The 25243-nt window shown below is 28.7% G+C and overlaps 3 protein-coding genes across 3 annotated transcripts in view; all 3 read right to left on the bottom strand.

Moving 5' to 3' along the window:
- LOC108555093 (uncharacterized) overlaps positions 1-17894 on the bottom strand; it is a 33177-nt gene extending 15283 nt beyond the window's left edge. Inside the window, 6 exon segments of the mRNA XM_017910605.1 lie at positions 59-244; positions 999-1163; positions 10876-12624; positions 13062-13349; positions 13901-14237; positions 17847-17894. Of these exon segments, the coding sequence (XP_017766094.1) occupies positions 59-244; positions 999-1163; positions 10876-12624; positions 13062-13349; positions 13901-14131 (2619 nt within the window). The 5' untranslated portion in view covers positions 14132-14237; positions 17847-17894.
- Positions 17895-19166: 1272 nt separating this feature from the next.
- Positions 19167-21693, bottom strand: senju (UDP-galactose transporter senju). Its single transcript, XM_017910598.1, has 6 exons — positions 21606-21693; positions 21106-21220; positions 20986-21032; positions 20039-20178; positions 19808-19963; positions 19167-19643 (listed from the first exon to the last, which is right to left on the bottom strand). The coding sequence occupies exons 1-6, from the start codon at positions 21691-21693 to the stop codon at positions 19167-19169; spliced, it is 1023 nt and encodes a 340-aa protein (XP_017766087.1).
- Positions 21694-23846: 2153 nt separating this feature from the next.
- Positions 23847-25243, bottom strand: part of TBC1D23 (TBC1 domain family member 23) — a 3480-nt gene continuing 2083 nt past the window's right edge. The window contains exons 6-10 of the mRNA XM_017910613.1: positions 25199-25243; positions 24921-25134; positions 24535-24846; positions 24214-24346; positions 23847-24128 (exon numbers count right to left, since the gene is read on the bottom strand). The exon at positions 25199-25243 is cut by the window's right edge and continues 18 nt beyond it. Of these exons, the coding sequence (XP_017766102.1) occupies positions 23855-24128; positions 24214-24346; positions 24535-24846; positions 24921-25134; positions 25199-25243 (978 nt within the window). The 3' untranslated portion in view covers positions 23847-23854. The remainder of the gene's footprint in view (positions 24129-24213; positions 24347-24534; positions 24847-24920; positions 25135-25198) is intronic.

Here is a 25243-nt window from a genome sequence, read left to right as displayed (position 1 = left end):
GAAAAAATCCAACTAAATTTTGATAAAAATTAGATTAAAAATTGCCTGAAAAAATTACCTTTGCGTTTCTCGCACCTAAACATTGCGGTTGCAGAAGTTGTTCTAGAAGAAGAGCGGGTCTAAGTCTCAGCATCGTAATCCTGGCTAATTGAGCCGCACTAGGGCCACCATGTCTCGCTAAACCCCATGCCAACTGTGGTAAACGTTTCTTCAAAGCCTCCTCGCTTACTCCAGCTACTACTACCTAGTACCAGAAAGTGATTAAAAATTTTTTCTAACGTAAAATGTCGAAAAAATATAGACCTCAACAGAATGCTCTTATTTCGTGACATATCTCCATAAGGCACGGAATTTATTGGAATTTTATTAAAATCCTTCAGTCCTAACGTGATACTTTATGAAAAATGTCTGCGAATCTAGTTACTTGCATGTGAGAACTTTGTAGTTTAATTTACGTAAAACTTCATATTTATAAGCCAGTTCAACTTTCAGCAGTCGCGAAAGTTTGTTGTATTTCTTTTATCCTATTAATGTTTGGTATTCTACTAACGTCATTTTGTATTTTTAAAACAGATCTCGTGAAATTTGGTGATGCTTTTTTAAAAATATTATTAAACTGTACCCTACATTTACGTGGCCAACAAAATAACGAGTAATCCGTGAAACATGTATTTTCTCGTGACCCGGGTGATATTTTAAGTTGTATCGATTTAAAAATTTGTCAACAATTTAGATCTGCACCTGAGAAAAATTTCAAGCTGTAATGTTATAACGTTATTATCTTTAATAACATAGTTTTCATAAAAATAGAAATTTTATACTATATAAATAGTACCACATAAAGGAAAAAGAAATGTATATATTAATTACATGTTATAAAATTAACAATTAAATGAACAGGTATTCTTCAGTGTGTAATAATATGTTAAACAACAAAGTAATACATAACAATGAGTAAAGCAATTAGATTGATTTAAGGGAGCAGATTTGCGAGTTACCTTTGCCACGGCCAAGCCCGCAGCAGCTACACGACAGCTCCTTTCACAGCCCAACGCTGCATGCAAAAGAGATCCTAATCGCGGTTCTATCGCGATCAGAGCAGAAGACGTTCGTAAAGCAGACGCTACTCTCTCTAAACCTCTGACACGAGCTCGCCAATCATCCTAAAATGATTTTTAATTTTATATAATTCAATTAAATTACATTTTCTATCTTTGCTTTGTTTTCTTTTTCATGATAATCTTTTGTGTTTGTTGAATCTTTTCACGATTATAAACTTGTACAGGTCCTTTTGTAATATATGGAATATAATACAATAATGAATAAAGAATATAAAATCAATGAAAATAATTTTATAGAAATATTCCAATTTACCTTCAGAAACCATATCTTTTGACGTTTACATTATTTACATACATGTATTTTAATATTTGTAATGCTCTTCTTAAAGTATCATCTGTTACATGAAAAAGTGCTTTAATTTTATTTTGGTATGTATTTTGTAGACATCTTGACTGTAGATTTGTATCTACTTTAATTTGTAGCACTTGAGCAACATAGTGGCAGTAGTATTTGAAACAACAACCAACAATGGCATATGGTACATATTTGGAAAGCTTAAAAGTAAAAGAATCTAGAGGTTGTGACTATCACAAATCACTTAGTCAGAAAGCATAGATTAGGTAAGTTAATAATAAATTACTTACAAATTAAGTTAATTACGCACAATTAATTAACAAACGTAATACTTTCTAATTAAACAACGTTTAAAAATTTATGGAAATATGTAAAATGCACATTTTCAATGCAGGAGAAGTAAATTAAACCTAGCATAAACTTAAACATATACAGTTTAACTCATTGTTCTTAAGATTTCTAACAATGTACTGCATACTCCATCTAGTGTTCCTCCAAATACTATAGTGCAGACAATTTTTGTCTTAACTTATCGACGGATTGACATCACGAGTTTGATATAATAAAATAAAGGATACAAAACGTCTAGGCGTATGTGCAAAATATGATCAATGTATAAGCTATTATTTATAGATAGAATTAAAAAGACCTTAGTTAGGTACATGTGTATATATTAAATTTTCAAAATCATAAATATTATTTATACGTAATATCGTTGGTCAAGAATAAGCAGTCGTCGAGTGAACATTATCGATCGTTGCAGCAAGCTTGAATGCAATGCACTAGTAACATCTGCATTCACTTTTCGATTCGGCTCTGTTTACACGGAAGTAATCAATATTATCGATCTTTCATAATTCCATTGAACCTGCAGGAATCTGCAATACTATGTATCGCGTGAGATGCTATAATCCGGATGATATAGAAATATTGACAATCTATATTATATGTTGAGTCAGAAATGATATAACGTTATCCACTGAGATTAGCTGGAACAATTAATTACCATGATAAGTGCCACTTTCTTACCAATTACCATGAATGTTATTTTATTCTCGACTAAATTAGTAGCTTTTAAAGTAAATATTTATCTCTTGAACGTGCACTTTTCTTGAACTTGAAACACGAAATCTTTGTATTCTTTTGTGAAATAGTAAATTTAAAATTTATCTTGATTGTATTGAAACGAAGTAACATATGAATACCATGAAGAATTTAAAAATTTCTCATAAAATGTCATCCAATGTAAAATTCGAAAATTACAACTAAATTTGCATACACATAGAAATGAAACTTTACTGGACCGACAAGTTGCACGCAACAACGTTCCTAATTATTTTCTTGTTACTCACGAGTCACGTTTTCCTTCGCTGCGCATAATAATGCGCGCAAGGAAATATCTCTCGTTTTTCATCCGTGAAATATTCATACTAGCACCCCCATCACACAGGACTATTTCAATGACGTCCAGCGGCAGGAAAACGAAACAGCATGCATAATTCACATAGTGCTTCACTGCCATGAAGATAGGAACATTGTCCAGAGGGAAATACCTGCTGGAAGTGCGATTAATCTATCTAATCGTGTAATATGCTATGGTTCTTTATGGAGGTTAGGGTGCTGGAGAAATTCCACAAAAAGAAAGACGATAAAGAACAATTAAAACATCATAGCTGATGTATACTGCTTTCGAATGAAAGCAATGGTTATGCTATATGTATTATACGAAATAAGTGCTTTAAAATGCAAAAAATACAACACTGGATGACATACATGTATGGTTCGTTATATTTTATATATGCATTTGGAGGAAATCACATGAGATATATAACTTGAATTTTCCTAACCTCAAATGAAATTAAAAATAATACTCTGTTTTGAATATCAACAAATATTTTCTTTTTTTAGAAATTCCAGTCATGTTTCGACTAATAAATTGCATGTTGTTTAATAAAGAAAACTTACATCATTTCGATATTCTCACAAATATAGCAAGAAATTATGCTCGTCTGGAAAACTAAGGTAGAAGTAATTTCTTTTAAAGAAATAGATTATGTCAAATGTCAGATAAATCATTAATTCCTGTGTGAAAATGAACATTACTTCTTTTATCTTGTGTTACTCGACATATGGGATCGATATTAAACGATTTTTAGTTCTTATTATACGGTACGAACAGTGACATTCATGGAAAGGCATATAGCGACCTTGAACTTCCGCTGAATGAAAGGAAGATACTTTCACGGTCATAAGGAACTTAACATTTTTCCACAACACCGATAATCACCTAAAATTACACTGCTTCTTCTGGTAAGGGTATATATATTTCTAAATTATTGACATTAAGAAATTATCTAATTACATATTATCATAGAAATAATTTATAATGTTATACTATCATAAAGTTATAAAATTAGAATTTTTTAATTTTTATATAAAGATTATAAACATGCACAAATATTAATGTATATATATAATTTATATTTATTATTATTTAAAAAAATATTTATATACATATACATGTGATACATACATACAAACACATATTGAAGTACTTTTAATTTACAAATTATATTTACAACTTTAAAATACAGATTTTTTTTATTATAAAAAATAAACAAATTTTGCAAAGTAGATTAAAATATAAGAAAGTTTAAAAAATTAAAATAAGTTAAACTAAAACATTCAAAGTTTTTAATTCATTTCAATTAAATAGCTCTTTACAATTTAGTTTTTACCAATAAAATTTTTGTACAGTTTTAAACATTATACAATTAATGTTTTAGTACAAGAATACATTTTTATCCATTTATCGAAACATCGGAGTTATCTGAATTAGTATGCATCAGAGTCTTCGAGTTTCCGTGCTGAAATACCTTCAACTTAACTCCAGGAACGAATTTACTTGATAACACCAGATAAGTTTAATCTTGTTGATAATGCAAACAAACGTTCATTATGGTGACGTAAACTTTTCCTTATTACAAGCACATTTGATTTATATCTTGTTGAAAAAGATTTGTTCTAACGACTCAAGAACTCTGTTCGAATTATGTCATTATCAAGAAAATATTTTTTTTAACATTTTCATAAAACATGTAATAGAATTTGATTAGCTTGAGAAATTTGAATGTAAAATGTTTTACTTTAACGGAAAGATTTTTGCTACAGGTATAGAACACACTAGATCCATCACTGTCAGAACGCAACACGAAACCGGTCAGTCAGTGTCTTGCTAGAAGGAAGAACGAATATTTACTTCGTTCTTCTCTTAAATATTCGTTTCAAATGTAAAACTGTATATATTTCTTAAATAATTTATAAAATATATTTTGAGTACATTTTTAAAACCATTTTTATTTTAAATTCACTATGTTTTAATGTATTATTACATGTACATTTACTAAATAATTAGTTAAATAATATGTTTAATCATTTTCTCTGAATAACTTCTAATTTTCTTTTAACAAGTTTCAATGTCAAATTAAACATTCATTATGCCTCAAGATAAAATTGCATACACTTTTTAATGTTATTTTTAAAGAATTTTTGTAATAAAAAATTTAAATAGAAAATAAAATACTTAATTTTTTGTTGTCATATCTAAAAAATCTACACTTTCGATAGTAATTTTTTTAACAAATTAAGTACATCATGTTTAGGAATCATAAAAGAATCACTTTTCAAATTTTAAGATATATCATTGGTTGTGGATTAATGTTTTTTGTTGTTAAATTCTTACTTGTTGGAAATGAAAATGAAGCAATAAAATTAAATGACCTGAAAAAATTAATGGTATGTGTATACACTAATTGAACAAATTTAATGACATAATTAATAAAATATATAATAAAGAAATTATATATAAAAGTTAAACAATAGCAAAATTTTGAATTTTAGATTGAAGCAGAAAACAAAAATTCAAAGCGACTAGTAACTTTAAAATACACATGTGAAAAATATAATTTAGGCATATACAAGCAACCTGATAAACCTTCTGCATTTAAACATCCTCCAGCACCACAGTATAGCGTTTTCTATATTGTCAGGTTGGTTAAATGAATTATTCAAGTCAATTTGCATAATTGGTAATTACAACAGTAAGTCATTACACTTATCATAATGTATATGTAACAACGCGCAAACAAATGTCCGTCTAATTATAAACATAAAACAATACATAATTTATATAACTATTATTTTAGTGCATTTTTATTTTTAAGAAATCTTAAAGTAACAATCAAAATAAATACTTAAAAACAAAATAATAACAATACATATATGAAATTATAAAGTATTCCTTTCATATTTAAAAAATTAGCTTTCTAATCTGTTAAACAAATTATATTTAGCACGATATATAAAAATATATTTCCCTAGTTGTCTTATTTACCAATATAATTTAACTATTACACGTATTAAAATTGTAATTGGTGTTCAATTTTCAAGGAATACATAGAAACATAATCTCTTAATTGTTTTATGTATTACTAGTGTATTGGAGAAAACAGTTCTTGAATCCAGTTTTTCACTGTGATTATTTCAACAATAATCGATTCAATTACCAACGTTAATTGTCTACATTATTTGCCACGCAGATCACGCGATCTATCATACTGTCCAATTTACAAAGCCGGGAGTACAACGTGGATTTACAATTTATGTCTCCTAATGAACGTAGCCGAGGAGGAGCTGAATAGTGGAAAGGAGCAGATATCGACCATCGCCAGAAGGGCGATACCGGAACTCGAGTTTCCTGAAGCAGACGAGGTAAAACTGCATCCGTCGTTAGATCTTTGTATTTGTATCTACACCTATACCTAATACTGTTAAACTTCAACTAATACTATACCGCGTGATTCTCGAAAAACAAGCGATAAAATATAATTTATAAAAAGGAATATAAATCATAGATATTACATATAGCCCCATAATATAATACTCGTAATTAGCATTGACCTTTGAAGCTAATAATACCTAAATCGTTCCCTTCCTTTTCACTATCTTTTCCGTTAAAAGTAACGGGAATGTAACGAATGAGATAAATGATAGCCTCTATATGCACTATTAAGTAAAACTAAAGGCACATGTTAAATATAAAAACTGGTTCACAGAGAACTTTTTCAGTTAACTTCTAAATAATATTGTTGCAACATGCGTTCATTATATTAGATATTAATGATACTACCGTATTAATAGTATTAAGAATAATAATAATATCAATACTATTAATAATATTGTAATCTATGAACCGTTGTGATCACCTATGGGCCCAACGATACTAATTGAAGTTTATTCCTTTGGTTCCTCCATAGAAGACACTTTACAAATCCTCTTATCTCACTTTCTTTACATTAAGTTCTCATAAAATCTTCATAGTTACTCATTAGAACACTTCAAAACCTTCGATTTATCCCAACATCAATATTACTGTGAAAAGACTCAAACCAAGAACATATGCAGGCATTAAGGGCGACGAAGAAACTGCTGGTGGTAAGGCACCCATTTGAGAGATTACTAAGCGCGTATCGTGATAAGCTGGAAAACTCTATAGCTGGAAGGGAACACGGGACCCTTCACTTTTATCGGAAATACGGTAGCAAGATTGTTGAAAAGTACCGTGGTGAGTCACGACAAGCTATCGACCGCGATATATTCGTTGCTCAAGCACTGGGTTAATGACGAAGTTTGTCACTTTCATTCTTTTCCAAGAGTTCGTGCAATACTTGATACACACCGATTTAGCAAACTACGGAGATGATCATTGGATGCCGTACTATTTATTCTGCACACCTTGTATTGTGGATTACGACATAATTGCAAAGGTAATTGTAAAACTATTATTTCAGTTGTCAGTTTGAATTTGAAGAATTTGCTATTAAATAAATAGTAAATTATATTTTATTATTGTACTGCTCTTGTTCTTTTTATATCTAATCACATTTGTTATGTTCCACAGGTAGAAACATTATGGAGGGACCAGATTTACGCGATCCATAAATTACGTCTCCAAGATGTAATTAAACCAAAATGGCGGCACAGTGGTAGTTATTCAAATGCATCAAAAATATACTTCAGGCAGTTAAACAGAGATATGGTAGAAAAACTGTATGAAAAATTCAAGTTAGACTTTGAACTTTTTAATTATTCACCAGATGATTATTACCAATACGCAACACCCTCTTAAAATTTGATAAAACTTCATAAATATTTCACACTGATGATCTTTAATTTTAATTTATTTAATTACGAGGTTTAAAATTTAACTACAAACTTATTATTAACTTTTATCTTCAAAATAACTCTTTACATGCGAATATGTTAAACTATAGCAATTAGAAGAAAAACTAAGATAAGTAGAGGAGAGGCACTTTTTTATAGAATCATGATATAATCTCACTGTTAACTAACAGCGTTTTTTAGCAAAATAATAAAAAATATCTTCGTTAATTGTTTAGGGAAGATATAGGATTAAAATTGACCCATATTTTTTCTTTTTTGGGGTGATGATTCGTCGAATTTATTCGTTAGTTGCATGTTAGATCAAGAGCACTGCTAATACATTGTCTCACTCATTCTCGTTTTGATCGATTCTGTTTGTCACATAGTAAACAACAAGGAAATATCTATGGTGCGTAACACGTGAGCAAATAAAGAACTGAGAAACACCATATAACATCTTAATATTTATGGTATTTTTTGTTTGTTCATTACTTTTACAATGTTTTTTGATTTTTTCATATTTATGATAAAATTTGTTTATATTTCTACAGTACCTTAACCTTTTTTTTTATTATTTACAAAGATAGATTATTCAATCTTATACAACCTCAAACTAATCTCATTGTTATTCTTACTGCTTCAAACAGACTCAGTTCATGTTTTAAATTGTTGCTCTATGTTTGCTATTATTTTCTAACCTTTACAAGAATGTCTCATATCAGTGATTAAAATTTCTAATAGCATAGTCATACAGAAGAGCAATATCCCATATTTTTATGAATAAATCGTACAAATATCGTATAAATATGTCCACTCTGAAAGCTGAAAATCAAGTTATACGATCTTGTAATACGTAGCTGAATGAATCTCTTACAAAATGTAAAAAAAAATATTGTTACTCGGAACAATTTTTGTTCACCACTGTTTCTGATTCATAGATAACCCAGTTAACGGGTTAAACCGAGCGTTATACCTGGGATTTTCCCTTTACGATAAGTCGTTATCGAACATCACTTTTTGTTCCTGACCACTCATTAATTCGACGAAAGGGGGAACATTTGACTTTAGGACAGATCGTTCTGATACATTACACTAAAGTAGGTCAATCGATTTCCTCGGCAAAAGTTCGTCGCGTGGTGTAACGTGATTTAAACGCCATCAATTAGAATTACCTATGCGTATATCGATTCTTCGATTCTTCATTATTTTCCTCTTCACTTTTATTCCTGAATCTCTGAGTGACTTTCGCGTGCAATGTATGTCTGATTCATCGATCGATAAAAAATTTAGAACGAACTTGATTAACGTCGATCATTGTTTAACTTAAAAGCCAGCTATGTAAATGAGTAACCAACGTCGAGTGCCTTTCCGTTGAACATTGATTGACTTAACCTCTTAAAGGATACACTTTCACATTACGTGTACCTATATATAGTTTAGTTTTACTTTAACTTAAGCATGATCCTAAAAGGTAAAATAGCATTATTGGAAATAAGTATTCTTGAGTGTAAGAAATCCTTTCACAAATAGCTAACCTTAACCTTATATAGGCATAATTAATAATAAAATTGAACGTACATTTACAAAATGAATAGAAAAATATATACGTACGAGTATGAGTAATGATATAATATACAGGATATTTCCGAAATTGTGGTACAGTCAGAAAGGAAGTATTAATCCGCTGAGTAATAATTTGTTTGCAGCAATGTCGACTTTTTACATTTATTAACTTATTATGGTATATAAATTATTAAAATTCATCGCTTTATTTTAGGTTATACTAGAAATTAACTAACATTGTTTCTGAACATAAAGAGAAGTAGCTGTGGCTAGCCAGATTGGGTGTGAACTAACAAGCAAAATTGTGGTTAAGTGCATGCGTACTTAACGTATATTAAAACTCGATTTTCTCAGAATTGGAGCCCCATATAATAAAATTTTATTCTATATTTTCGACTTACTTTTACTTGAGGAATCACCTCCTTTCCGGTTGTGCCACGATTTTGGAAACACCCTGTACATGATATTTATGTTTTAATGAGCAATGAATAAAAAGACAATTTAAAAATGAAATCGAAAAAAAGCACGCCAATTTGTCACTGTTATAAAACTAGACGTACACGTATGGAATTTTCAAATTACGCGGGCTTCAATAGTTCAATAGTGTCATTATTAAATGAAAAGTCCAGGAAAATATTTTTCTACTAAGAAATTAAAAACAAATAAATAAACAGAAAAAACCATATCTCAATGTAAAAATTTATTGTAATATTACATATAATAAATTTTGTTGTTATATGTAAAATGTAATAAAATTTTACTCTATAAGACAAATTTCAGAAACATGTATTCTTGCTATTAAATTTCACATTAACAATTTTTATAAATAATTGTATACGTTATTCCCTTCAGGAAAATAAGAAATAATTATCTTCTTCTCATAGTGACTATGTTTTATAAAACTTCGTCCTTAAAGAAATTTACTTTTCTTTTCGATACAAATAACAGGAATTTAATTTGACTAGAATCAAAAGAATTCAACTGTAATGCAATACGTACGTACCTAGAGACCTGATTCGTGATGGAAATAATTTGTCCGATTAAGGTTAAATTTCTGAGTAAATGAGGGGACGAGTATTCGTGATGAAAATAATTAAAATTATTACGTTGGTGTATGTTGGTGAGCGTGTAATAAAAGTAATAGTAGGAAATATTCTTTAACAGGAATAAAATGTTTAAGAAAGAAGTGCAAAGATCATAAAAAGGACCGTAAAAAATAAATAGAAGAAAATAAAAAAAAAGTGAAATAGTAAACAATATATTAAAAAATGTAAAAAAATTGTTAAATATTGTTATTAATACTAACAACTATCATAGTGAAAATCACTAATAACTATTGAGAGAATTAAATCATTTAAAAATGTATAATAAAAGACATTAAAAAACCTAAAACATTGTTTCAAAGTCTTTAAGCAATTTGTTAAAAGTAATTTCGAAATTATTCATTTCTATGCAATAACATAATTTACGTGAATTTTAGTTCTAGAATAATACATTATAAATGTAAGAAAATTAGATCTAAGAATATCGTTTCTATTAACTCTAAAATTTAAAGCATTTTTCCAAATTTTGGGTGAGTATACTTCTCTACATTAAATGGAAAACAAATCGCTATGCCTTTAAAAGACAATCGTTTAAATTTATTTCAATAAACATTAATTTTCTTTGACTTACTTTGTTATGCAGGTCTTCCAACACTTCCTGGCCAACCAATCCTAGTTCCTCCCAGCTTGGTTCCCCAGATATAGATTCCATCTCATTGTTTCCATAAGTAATATTTCCATTTTTTTCAATTACACTAGCACCTCCTTTATCGTGGTCACTCCTCGACGTTCGTTCACAGTCGATATTTTTTAAGGAATCATGGTCACCATTATTGTTGCTCGAACTACTTATTACACCACCTTTTAACTTTATAGAATCTTTCTGCACTGTTTCGTTCCCATTTACCTTAACTCCAGCTTGATTTATCCTCACACGATTGTATTCTATTTCGTTACTTTTCACCACGGAACCAAACAGAGAATCAATTTCATGACCATCCTCTGAAGTTTGAATTTTTTCTGCTATGATTTTCTTTTGGACATTCTCTGACGCTTTATTTTCTGAATTCCCCTTTTTATCCCTAATTTCTTGTACAGTTTTCTTATTTTGAATTTCAAAATTATCAGATTCTAGTTTTGGACCACTTTTAGATACTACTGGTTCCATTATCAAAAGATCTTCTTGTTTCCTATTCTTCAACGAATTATTGTCTTCTAAATTTTCATAATTACCAACTTTCGCATTTAAACCTAAAGCATCAATATTCTGAGTACTCTGAACCAATCCAACATCTTCCTTTCTATCTTCCTCCACTTTTTCAATAATTTCAATAATCTTCACGCTCTTATCAGTTGCACTGGACTCGGTATTATGTTTGGTATCTTTTTCCTCCTGTCTACTCATATTCTTCCTCTTCTTCGACAGCTCAGCAGTCTTACTAGTGAACAATGGACTACTAGTTCTAGTAAGAATACTCTTTTTAGGACTCAGTTCTGCATTGTGCGTATACACTTCTCTTTTAGGGCTACTGGAAACAGACCTAGACATTATTCTAGGCTTACCAGAATCTCTGTGAGGACTACAGGGCTGAGAAGATGGTCTTGGTCGAGTGTTAGGCATCTTAGTAACAGGTGACACAGGAAGTGGTATTCTAGTTTTAGGAGTAACTTCCACAGACTCGGTGTCATCACTGTCCGGAGTCCTCAATTTAACTATTTCTCCTCCAAAATGGACCCTTCTAGGCGTCTTCCTCTTATCAAGATCTTCTTTCCCTTCAACCTCGTTCTTTACATCTGCTTCTTCTTCTTCTTCATCCCGTTCTTCCTCGCTATCCTCCTTTTCTTCGAGAATTGTCATAGTGATGGCTGTTTCCTCGTTGAACTTAATTTCCGTTTCTAATACAACTCTGGCCGCCGGCATGGTCGCATTACTAATTTCGTCTTCCTCTTCAACGATACCTGAAGTGTCGCTGTCGCTTTCCCATTTACCTTCCAAATCTTTACTTTCCAACTTATCCACGTTTTTAGTATCTATAACCTTCTGGGGTGTCTTCTTGCTAGACTTTACATTGTAAATTTTAGACAGAATTTCAATGTTCCTCTTCAACTTATTGTCGTAGTCTTCCAGGTATCCCTCGAATTCTTCCACGCCTATTGCGTCCCGGATCTTCATTAACGACTTCAACACAGCTTCTTGATGTGGTACTTGAGCTAACCGGGAGGCTAAGGCTATCGTCGCATCCTTGACAAGTTGGGGATTAGGCAATGGACTGCTGGATGATGGGAAGAGGAGAGATGGAACGCTTAAGATCACGCCAGTAGTCACGTTGGTCTGGAAGGAGTCGCGTACTTCTGAACGATTTAGGCCATCCTGAAGAATCTGCAAGAAAACACTCGATGCAACTGTGTTTAGATATCGATCCACGATAATATAAGATAGTGGGGAGATTGCAAGGTCAAAGATTGCTTGCGCATCACGGAGTTGTCTGGCTGCTCATCAAGAACTTTGAAAGCTGATGTGATGTTAGAAAAGGGTAATTACATAGCTATTAAATTGTCTTATGCCTTCGTGTTCTTTAATGCATTCATCAAAATTGTCCAAAATACTCTGTTTGATAGGAAGATATTTTTTTCACTAAACAAAGAGTAATCAAAGTATGAGAAATTTACGTTGATTTCATATGCATTTTTTTCATATATCTTTTTTCAGAGCAAATATTAAATCATTATAATTCATTTTACTTCGTTTTAAAACAAATAAAGGTTTAACAATTACAAAGTAAGAAAGAAGTGGCATATATTGAATAAAATTCCTACATTTTTAATAGTGTTTTCCCTATCATAACTATGAATAAGAAAAGCTCGGAAGGCATCCAGAGCACCCTTGCGTACGGCAGGCGCAGGGTGGCCCAAATTATTGACCAGCTCTGGTACCACTGGTTGCATGACCTTGTCCACGATGTCAGCATTCAAAGTCGGTAACACGTCTATAAGCACACGAAGAGCGTGCTGACGGACCTCCCATTCTGGATCACGCAGTCTCTCGGATATCTCCAAAAACGTTAAACGAGTGTCTATCTCGCTTGGAAATTTTCGAGTACGTACCTATACCAAAATACAAGATATAAAGTATAGATATAAAACTTCGCACTAGGATCGTGATTACAAAAACATAATAAATTAAATAAATGCTTGCTAATTCAAATATTAATTATACAATTTTTATCGTATAATAGTAACCTTCCATTTTTTCTAAAGAAATAACGACAGGATTAAAATTTATCCTTCGATATTAACAATCTTTTTACACGACTGTTCATAAAGGTGAGGAAGTGTACAAAGTGATTCGTTCGCTAGTGGACTCAAAGATAGTATCGTCACTCAAATACCACTAAACGTCACAGCAGGGATCCAGTGTCCTTACACGATAATCTCACGCATGTATATAGCGACCACATTTGCGTTCGTATATATGTATAAAGTTTCAAGTGTGGAGGTTTTCTGAATAGGCAGTACTGTCTCTGAGTCCATTAACGAACGAATCATCCTGCACAATAACTTGCAAACACGCCATATCGTTCGAACAACTATAGCTAATCGCTAATCCACAAAATAGACATGTCTCCATTAATCAGAGACAGCATAACTGTACCAACCACGTGTTCCCAGAGTGGAGTAAGCTGTATAGGTTGGCCATTAGACGAGGTCAATGTCATCTTTCGAGAGAGTCGTTGACGGTGACTTCGCCGTAACGGGCTTTCTGGGGTCGAATAGAGATCGTAGGGAGAGGATCGTGCCGGAAGTGGCGAAGAATCCTTCTGGGGCTGCAGGGGCCCCGAATTCATCGATCCTGTCATAGATGAAGTGTACTCCAAGCACTCAAACATACCACCGCTACGTCTCGTCTGGCGGGAACCATGGATCCTTCATCGTCTTCCACGAGAATCGCTTTTTTGCTTCCGGATCGTTCATCGAGTCACGCAAACTGAAGACCTGATTGGCAGATTCGTTAGATATTTACTGTGGAGTAAGTAACGCTGTAACACTGGTACACCTATAACTTTCGACGTACCCAGAGATCTACGGTGTGTCTAATTTTAATCGATAAGTATGAATCATTTGTAAATTAATCGTTATATCAAGTAAAAAAGAAAAAAGAAATGGTTCTGAAAAAAATGAATGATTTCGAGAGAATATAAAATGGTGTAATTACTTTGCATATAGATAGGCATGTGGAGGTCACGTGAAGATAATGCACTTTACGATTTCTTTAATGGAATCGTATAATTTTTAGTTTACAACTTGTCAAGTAAATTGTGTTCATTAACAAATAAAAAAATGTACTATTAACGAGTATAAAATGGATAAAATTATACGAATAGTTTTTACTTCACGATCTACCTTATACGTCGGATGTTTATAGCACAAACATTTTACTTATACATATACACACTGAAGCAATGTAAACTAATTGTTTTGAATAATTTTCTCGCTTTGAGTACAATATAAAATAGCATGGTATTTAAGTAACAATGAACGATAATTTTGGTAAGCGAATTATTTACTAATTGTAATTTAACTTGTTATAAAGATTTCACCAAGGAGCAACGATTTTTGTACTTTGCACAATAAAATAAACTATAGTTCCTAACATTGATATATGTATATTATTGAATATATAGGTATATCAATAATTAAAATATTATTCGATCAAATTTATTTGACTGGAATTCACTATACTTTTATTTTATATTCTTCTTTAACATTGAATTATCCTTCTCAAATATTAGTTACATTCCTATGAAATTGTTCAACAACTAGTACATCATATATATTTCCTACCACGATAGCAGTTTCTTAATTTTCTATGAAACATGTAAGTGAATTATAGAACTATAACAGGTGCATTACTGAAAACTATATTCTCGCTTCCTATGAAATGCACAACATTGTTAAAGCACTTGTAACTCAATAATACTTTTAGAGCCGTAATATTATAACAAATGGAAATAGATTTATACAGCCTTTTTAATGTAAAATGACTTATCAAAATTATATAATATAAAAATGTTCGTTGATTTCCATATGAAAAACTACTGAATTTTTGTCACTTTTTCGTTTTACATTATACTAACAATTATCTAAGCTACATAATTTTAAAACATTTTTTTTATACTAAATTAAATACTAAATTATCATATAAAAAACAGTTGAAATTTGTAAATAGATAAACTGTAAAATAGATAGAAAATAATGGAGATGTTTCTTGTTCAACAAAATATATCCGTCTGTATTTTTCTTTTTTCTTTAATTTTTTTAATTTCTTAAGCGAATATATCGATTAATTATAAAAGATTTTCAGTTACAATTAACTTCATATTTAGCAGAAATATTGATAACAATTACAGAAACAATTGTGAAAATTACTGCACAAAATCACAAGAATTTAACAGTTTTATAGTGAATCGATGGAATAAGAGATCAATCGTGCTATAATAACTCTAGTAACTTTGGATATTGCAATAGAAGAATAATTTTTATTTAAAATTTAAGTTATATAAATAATAAATATATATAAGTCTAAATATAGACTTCTGTCTATATTTTTAAACGTAATACTCTCTGCTTAAATATATTTTATCTACTTATTCTCAATCATTTTCTTAGCTACGAATATTTACTTAATGTGAATCAATATTCCAGCGCTCCTAACGGTAGTTCTTGACTTACGGAACAGTTAATCAACAATATTTCCTTTACTTCCGGCAGCAGATACATACATATATACAAATGTATCAAATGATTGACATTGGTAACGTTTTAACCACTTAACCACAAACGCATCCCACTTCCGGCTTCTGTTACAGGATTAATCAACGTAGTCACGAAATCTACTTCATTATTAATTTAGATTCCTTTAATGTACGCTAAGACGTTTATCTTCCCCTCAGCAAGAAAAATGAAAATCTATTAGAAACATACGAATCCTTACTAAAAATTTAATTTGAAATAATATTTTAATACAAAATTTTTGTCGCAAGTAAAATGACATGTCTTCTTTGAAAATTATTTTCTTTAAATATGACTATTCCAATCAATTATGATAAAATGATCTATAAGGAAAGGAAAAATCTTGTGTCCCTAGAAACATTTCAAATTATTTTCCTATTCTACATACAAAATTTTTTTAATAGTATAATATTAATAAAAATGTTAACTTTGACATTTTCACATATTTCAACTCATTTTTGACAACTTTCGCATCATTTCTCGGCAAAGTGATAAAGGAATTTTTTGTTCCATGGAAAATGCTCTTATATTTCCTGAAGGAATTTTTCATTTCCAAATGAAATGGCCTTTTTTTAACACCGTCTTTTCCAAAAAGATCGTCTATATATTTCTACAATGATAAACTTCTTAAACGCTATAAAAATATTATATATTTACGATTAAATATACACGCTGTTGTTTATATAAAAGAAGAACGATGTACAAACATTACGAGATGTCCACAAACAATTTAGCATGTTCAATATTTTAGACATATCCACAGTTTTTGTGAACCATTGAAAAGTGATGCTTCTGATAGATAGTTAAAGAAATTAGCTGTGTGATTTTCGTTTCAAAGCATCACGCCGACAAGCTTCGTTAGCCCGGTCCTCATAGCAAATATTTTTAAAAAAAGAATAGAAGTCGCGAAGTTTATCATTGGATCTCGCGACACGAACGCCGCATAAAAGTAGTACACACGAAAGGCGATTGCATAATCGAAAGAAAATGTGCGTGCGTCTTGGGGTGTTGCAAAAGAAGGGTCTATCCACTCGCTACGATAAAGAATAAATACTTTTCTAGCACTTTATTCCATATCAACTGTAATATTTTTTTTCTTTTAGCATAAATTTCTTTTTTCTTTTGTTCGCGTTGAACAATGGACTTAAATGATCGTCGTTGACTTTTGACCACTTGCTCGGTGTTGACAAACCTGTTCATGGTATATTGAGCAACGTTGAATATAGTTGAGAAACTTTATTTAATGTCATTGACCTCTTAGTTACTAGAATACCGGATTTTAGTGCCACATCAATCTTATGTATGCAATACAATCTAATTTTACATATTAAGTTAGAATATATCAGGTTTTTAACTAAATTAAGAGAGAAAAAAATGTAGTCTCTTATTGTTCGTTTAACGTAATCTTCCAATAGCGCTAATCACGTTTCGTAAATTGTCGCATGATCAGTATCGTTATATTTACATGAATGAGAGTAAGATACTTAAATTGATTCATATAAACAGTAATATGTAAGAAAACGTTCTTTTTTGCTACTACATATTAGTATGTTATTTAATAAAGAAATATTTCTAAAATGTCATTTTAGTATTTACATTTGTATTAATAAAATTAAACTTCCTTACCTAAATATTAATATATATCTTTCTACGTATCAGAATTATACAATAATAAAATTTGTAAAAGAAAATTATACAAAATACATTTTCAATGCATAATCTGTATTTCATAAATATAAATAAAATATTATCAATCATTAAGTTACGAATAGTAATATTACAAAATTATATATTACATGCAAGTTATCTTACCTTTTACTTATTCCCTTATATCCAGGTGAAGCGAAAATTTTTTTAAACTATTAGGTATAACATATTTTATAGTTTCTTAACTATTGTAGCATAAATCCACTATGTCATGCATGGAGTTCTTCGTTTCGCTTCGAACGTACACTTCATGACAAGCAGCGCGACAATCGAAACTATCCAATACGAAGTTCATTTGACGGCAACCGACATGTGACTGCCGCTACTCTATTCCGAAAGTAAGGTGGTTTGCGGGTAATATCGACCACCCTCTCCCCACTTCTCGAAAAATAGTCGTATGTAGATACGTATATTGAAATCATGAGTGAATTTGTGAGAATACTTGATCTCAATAAAAAGAAATAAAATCAAAAGTAAATTACATCATTTATTGTAATAATACAAGATTCATTGATGTTCAAGGAATCAAATTTTCCCGCCAAATAAAATTTCGATAAATCGAAGAATTCTTTCAGTTTGAAATTACATTCACCGTGACAAGTAAAAATATTACATTAAATATTACAGTAAATTTTACTATTAAACTTAGATTATAAATACCTTAGATTATAAACAATTTTAAATAAATTATCGGATATAAAAATAATTGTAAGTTATTACTTTTAGGAAATATATAATAAAACTTTTCCTTATGATATATACACAAAACAAATTATACACATATTTAAATACAAAAATAGTAATAAACAGCATAATTTTAAAAACATATACATTAGTATGTATTCTTATTTGTCAAGAAATAACTAATTACAAATCTACATTATATATGTGTATACATATAATACATGTACATGTACACAAGTACACAATGCTTCAAAAAAAAAGGAAACTATTCATGTATTTTTTAAAATTACAATATAAAACTCTAAATATGAAATCCTTATGGATCTTTTCTACAAGTAATATTTAATATTTGCACAGCTATATGCAATAATATTGCACAGCTACGAATGTGTATTAAGTGCATTTTTAATTCTTATAATTAAGATCCGACTTTTTAATTAAATCAAACAATCACATGGAAACATGACTCGAGTAAGTAACATAATATAAAATACAATGTATTAAGATTTAAAATAATTTGTAATTATTGGAATTAACTATTTACAAATATCTATGCAAAATATGACAAAATAATGACTTATGATTAGTATTGTGTAACAAAATTATTTTCATTTAACACCTATTACATTAAATTTATTTATATAAGTAAAAGTTATGACTTTACACTTATACAAAATTATACAATATAATATAACGTAGATGTATATAAATAACAAATTCATAATAGATTCATATCAGAATCTAAACATTTTCACGTATACGATATATTGTATATTCTTTGGTTCGGGCTGTTACTGGATTTTGTAAATATAATACCACTGCATAACTCACCAAAACAATAGAAAGTATGGTATTTAAATGAATGGGAATACTGAATATTATCCAACATAAAATGGCTGTGAATATCAGTTCTAATGCACTAGCAAAAGTTTTTAAAATCGAATTCAAATGTTTCAAAAAAAAGCTCGTAATAATTCCGATCGCTGTGTTATTCAACATTATAATAATAATTTTTGGTTGCATAAGTATACTAAAATCAGCATTCATCATAGTGTGAAAGGGGTTATTTTCTGATATAAAGAATAATACAAAAACTATAAGATTCCAAAATATACTATCAATATACATAAACGCATTTTGTACAAAAATATTGATGTTTGCTCCTTGCTCCTTAAGTAGATATTCATTATAAACTCCAGCTAGACACGAGCAAATTGTCTAAAAAAAAATAATAAAAATTGATATTCAATACGTACAACTTATTATCATATACAATTTAGTTATTTTAGCATATAAAAGAATGCAAAAATTTAATGTTAAATTTTAAGCCAAAATAAATTTTAGAATTCTCTATATGATTCCTTTGATAATACTACACATACCTGTACAAAGACTAAAATTATATTACTATTTAAATTAATTTTAACATCAAATACGTTAACATTAAAATCCAAGTTTGTGTGTTTCACCATACATCCAATAGTTAATAATACTAATGAAAACCATTGTTTTAATGACAATTTTTTATTAAATACAACCTAAAAGAAATAACGTCTCAGAAAATATTCTGTCTTGTTCCAGTGTATACTATTAAAAAAGTCTCTGATATATACCTGAAAAATAATTCCTGTCATAACAACACGAAGTTGTAATAAAACATAATAAGTTGTTGGATCAAATGCAGCTAAATTGATAAATGCCAGATTATTGTATAAACAATACAGAAATGATGGTATTATGTACAGTAGCAACACTAGAATGAGAAAATTGATATTGATAACACCAATTTTATAAATTTCATAAGAATACTTGGCTTAAGCTAAAAAAATATATTTTTTAGCTTTTTTATGTATATTGTATGCACATAAAGAAAAGTTGGGCTAAGTAACAATAACATGCTTTCACTGTAGTTAAAAAAATTGTCTTGTACATCAAAGTGAAATAATAAACATACCCTAATAAAAGCATTTTAAAAAACAATCTTTTTCTAAATATTATTATTTTCAAGAATAAAAAGAAAACGTTAATAAACTTAATTTATATCATATGAGCTTCTTATAGATAAAAAAACTTATTTATTTTTTATACTTTTTTCAAATACGTTTATCATATTATGATAAGATTAAAATGTCTTTTTACTTTTCTAAAAATTAATTTTTCTTCGATTACAATTTTTTAGGGGTAAAAAATATTTTAATAAACATGCAAAGGCATACAATTATCTTCATTAGATTTCTTTAACAAAATTATTAAATATTAACTATACTTTGGCCTACAAAACTAAGCAAATATACAAAACTAATGTTTTTCATATACCAAGAATAAATTATACATTATTAATTTAATTTAAATTAACTAAATTAATATTAACTGAATAATTAACTAAATTTATACATTGTTATTTTGATAAAGTGTTAAATTCACACACAAATAAAAATAAAAAATTAACTATATATAATTTGTTAATTAAAAACCATTTATAAACTAAATGTAAATATAAACATTTTTTTCAATTAACTCAGTTTTTTAAATTTTAATTACGCAAAAAATATACATTTACCTTTTTTATTTTCTGTTATTTCTTGGCACAGACTTGTAAAGGTATTGCTAAAAATTAAATAATAAAATTTTCAAACATTTTCTCAAACATCAAAAAATAAAATTTAGTTCTTTTACTTACTCTTTACAATATAATATTATTGAAGCAAATAATTTTAATATTTCTGTCATCAACACCACGATAATAATATTGTATTCATAATGACCATTTCTTTGAGACCAAGTTACAATAATACCTGTGATAACAATTATTTTTTGATTAGTTTATATATTAGTTTGTATTTTATTAGTTTATATATTAAAAATACGTTATATAATTTCAAAATATGAAAAGCATATTCAAGAACAGTGTCAAAAATGAAATAAAAATAGAACTTTTAATCAAAATTCAGTAATCATACCCGTAAAATTGTACACAATACACACATTTAAAACCGGTAAAATAATACACATCTTATTAGTGATAATTATATGTATATAATTTCATGTTAATTTTTTTTGTATTATTATCATCACCATTTATTATTCTGTACTACTTTTATATAACAGATACTTTCGTTTAACAAATAAAGAAATTGTGTGAGAAAGAAACAACAAAGTTACTTAACCACACTTATATACCTTGATTCACAAAAAGAACCATATATAAAATAAAAATGACAGGACTCCATCTTCCTGGAAATAATTCCCCCCAATTAATAGTTACCATTGTATACTATTTTATGTAATACATATTATGTTAAAAGCATTCATAAAATCACCCTGCAAAAAGTCTAATATGAATCGATAATGCAAATCACGACACGTTTACCTTATCAAACATATGTAGATATATCGCATTTTGTTTGCTATAAAGTGTTAATGTAAAATAATATATTTTATTTAATTCAAAATTTTCTTGAAATATTTTATTGTTCGTTATTTTAAGTCTACGTAATACTCTTATATAAAAAATTAACATAAAAATAATATCAACATAATTATAAAAAATATGATTTGAATGTTAATCTTGTGTCCACTGTAAAATTGATGAAAGCAATATATTACACCATAATAAATTTAAATATTAAATGAAACATATTTGTGGCATTTTCAGAGATCATTAATTCACTCTTTATATAAATTTGTAAAGTATAAAAGAAGTTTAATAACAATAATAAAACAAATCAAAATACTTAAAATATAATGAAAATCATTTTTTTATGATACATAAGAATAGATATAACTACATTTTTATTTTTACAATCTTTTGAAAATACACAATTTTTAAACTCATTTTTGATGTATTACATAAGTTATTTACATAAAACAGGAAATTTGTATTTAAGTGCTTTACAATATGCTATAATTTATTAAATTCTATAATTCTTTAGATAACAACTATTCTGTTATTTACGCTTTTCATTCATCATGGAAGCACATATATAGAAAAAATTTTTATCATACATAGAATCCATTATATGTATTATGAAATATATTACAGATCACTATTATTACAAATATTAACAATACTGATAGTATCTACAAGATTGAAAATTCCAATAGGATTTTTAAATATATATTAGATTAAATTTTTGTAATTTTTAAACATAGAATAGATGCTGATATACGTTATAAATAATCACATTACTCTAGCATAATTAAATTATAAACATACTGAAACGTCTAAGTTATACATAATTTAATTGCTGTAAACATTATTATCCCGCATTATAAAAAGACCGTGCAGCAATATGCACGAAAACTGATCAAGAAGATAATTATTTTTAATATTACCAGTATAGTATAGTTTTAATGATAAATTGGGAAAGAATCATATCACATAATCTTTTAAATATAAATACCAGAAAAAGGATAAGAATACTTCGTTATGAAAGATTTTTGTATGAATTACATATATATTTTCGAAAGATCGTAAATCGTAAACTTCAAAAATTCTTCGAAATATAATCAGGCAGTGTAACAAGTATGCCTGTAAAAGTGATATAACTGGTTATTTTTCAATATATTTTGTACCTTTTGTAAATATTTTGTAAACATTTAGTGCAAGTCTATATACTATAAAATGCAAATATTATAACCGTTCTCTTAATATATCTCGAATCATATTATGTTAGGACCAATTATCAGTTCATTATGACATACCCATACTATATAATATCATATGTGTGAAATGCCATATTATCGTGTGATTCCAAGTTTTGAGTATCTTATCAAAAAAAGAAATAAATCATTTGATATTCACAAGTATGTTATCGGTATGACATTACGAATATAAAGATATTCGTGATACCTTAATTCATGGCACATTATACTTCATTATAAATAATGATTTGTGAAATCCATTACTTCTTTTATTCATTTTTATTATAATGTTATTAATATTGACGTCTTATTAGATAAAGAAATGCAAAAAATGCTATTTCATAAAAGTGAAATATTTTTGAAAACATTGAGAAAGTGCACGAAGACAGACTATAAGTATAAATATAGTTGATAAAAGTAACGACTTAGAAAAATCACCAAAATCTTAAAATTCAAGTACAAATTGTGTTGGCCATTTTATTAATGATACATCATGTTAGTTTCATGTATGAAACACTTAGGTTATTTTCAAACTCTTTCAGACTATTTTTTTTTTTGAATTTTTTTCTTATTGCTGTCGTTTCTTTTCTTTTTATTAAACTAATATAACACATTGCATTTATAGTACATCTTAGTTAAAAATATTATGACCAATCAAACAAATAAAGAATTTTAATTCTGATATTTATTTGACAAAATTTGTCTAAAATAAATAAAATTTGTTTAAAATAAATAAAATTTGATCACATGTGTATCATTATACACGGTATTATAAATCTTCGATATTAATTTGATGGTTTCAATTGTTCTACGATTTGTTGTGTGATCAATTTAGTAGCCTCGCTGGCGTTAGGAATAAGAAACTTATCCATGTCTGAAATAACTGTATCGTTATATTGTGTTGTACCGTATTTAAACGTAATCAAATCTGAGTGTCTTTTCCTAGATGTGATCTTAACGATACTTGTTAACAGACGTTTTACAATTACATGTGCCGCACCTTTCCTTTCTTGTATTTCCCGAAGTACTATAAGATGTGTGTCAGTAACCAAAAGTATACTGAAAAGCATACATATATAATGTTATCTAATAATTAATTATGTTAAACAATAAAATAAAATTAATATTCAATTAAACTATTCACCTATCACAGAGATCTCCATTAACTTTCACTTCTTGACATTTAAAGGAATGTAATAATTTTGGATCTTTCATCCATTGTTGGATGGATACAACTTCAATAGGTTCCTCACTTTCGTTATTTGTTATTGTCATATCTGAAACATATAAATTGTTGTATATAATAACAAACAAATATTTACTTGTTTGCAAAACTTGTTAAATATAAATACATTTCTTAAATAACACAATATCTGGAAATAATTGGATAACATGATTTTAGATAATATAGAATCACTTAACTATTGAATTATTGAGGGATATCTATATTTAAACGAAAACATACCCAATTCTTGATCATCGTCTATACTGAATACTGGAGCCGTCTTTTTTTGTCGTTTAACGAAGTCTAAGTCTTTGCCATTTCTATTTTCCATGTTATTATGAACACTTGCTGATGGATTAACGATATAATCGAATAACTTTCCTTTTACTTTTTTAATTTTTCCAAAGAAATCAGAATTAATATTTTTAACCTTAGCAGGACTTGTTTCATTAGAATTTGTCTCCGAAATATTAGCACTGCATACTAAACAATGTTGTGAATTGTGATCAACGAGACTAGAAACAACTTCATCACCAAAGTATTCATGTATGGCTACAATGAAATGATCTTATAAAATAAAGTAATTTTTTATATCAAATTTTTAGTCTAAAATAAGATATAACTACCTTGATATCCTGATGTAACCATACTAACATACTGGGTATGTTTCTGTAAAAAAGATGCAACTACCATATGTGTATAACGATCTTCTTCTTGTCTGCCACTTCCCAAGAAACAAAGATGTTCACCACCAGCTTGTGATCCAACAGCCAATGCTTGGAGCTGTGCTTGTAATAATCCTTGTACAGCAGTAGCAAAAGCAGCAGGTTCTTGTAGCATCTAAAATAAAGTTTACAAATCTTAATAAGATATTAACTACTAAAAATTACAAAAAGAAACATACCAAATTACAATCTAGATGAAAAGCAGTTGGCAAGTGGCCTGCATT

The sequence above is a fragment of the Eufriesea mexicana genome, unplaced genomic scaffold (assembly GCF_001483705.2).
Source record: "Eufriesea mexicana isolate 0111107269 unplaced genomic scaffold, ASM148370v2 scaffold76, whole genome shotgun sequence".
NCBI lineage: Eukaryota > Metazoa > Arthropoda > Insecta > Hymenoptera > Apidae > Eufriesea > Eufriesea mexicana.
This window is presented reverse-complemented; position numbering and strand designations above follow the sequence as displayed.

Bases quoted from the DNA above. Each gene is read 5' to 3' on its own strand.
- senju (XM_017910598.1), bottom strand. From the start codon at position 21,693: ATGGTAACTATTAATTGGGGGGAATTATTTCCAGGAAGATGGAGTCCT. The intron at 21,221-21,605 runs GTATATAAGTGT...TTGTTATCACAG, and splicing joins GGTTCTTTTTGTGAATCAAG to GTATTATTGTAACTTGGTCT. The intron at 19,644-19,807 runs GTATGTGTAGTA...ATTTTTTTTTAG, and splicing joins TAATTTTAGTCTTTGTACAG to ACAATTTGCTCGTGTCTAGC.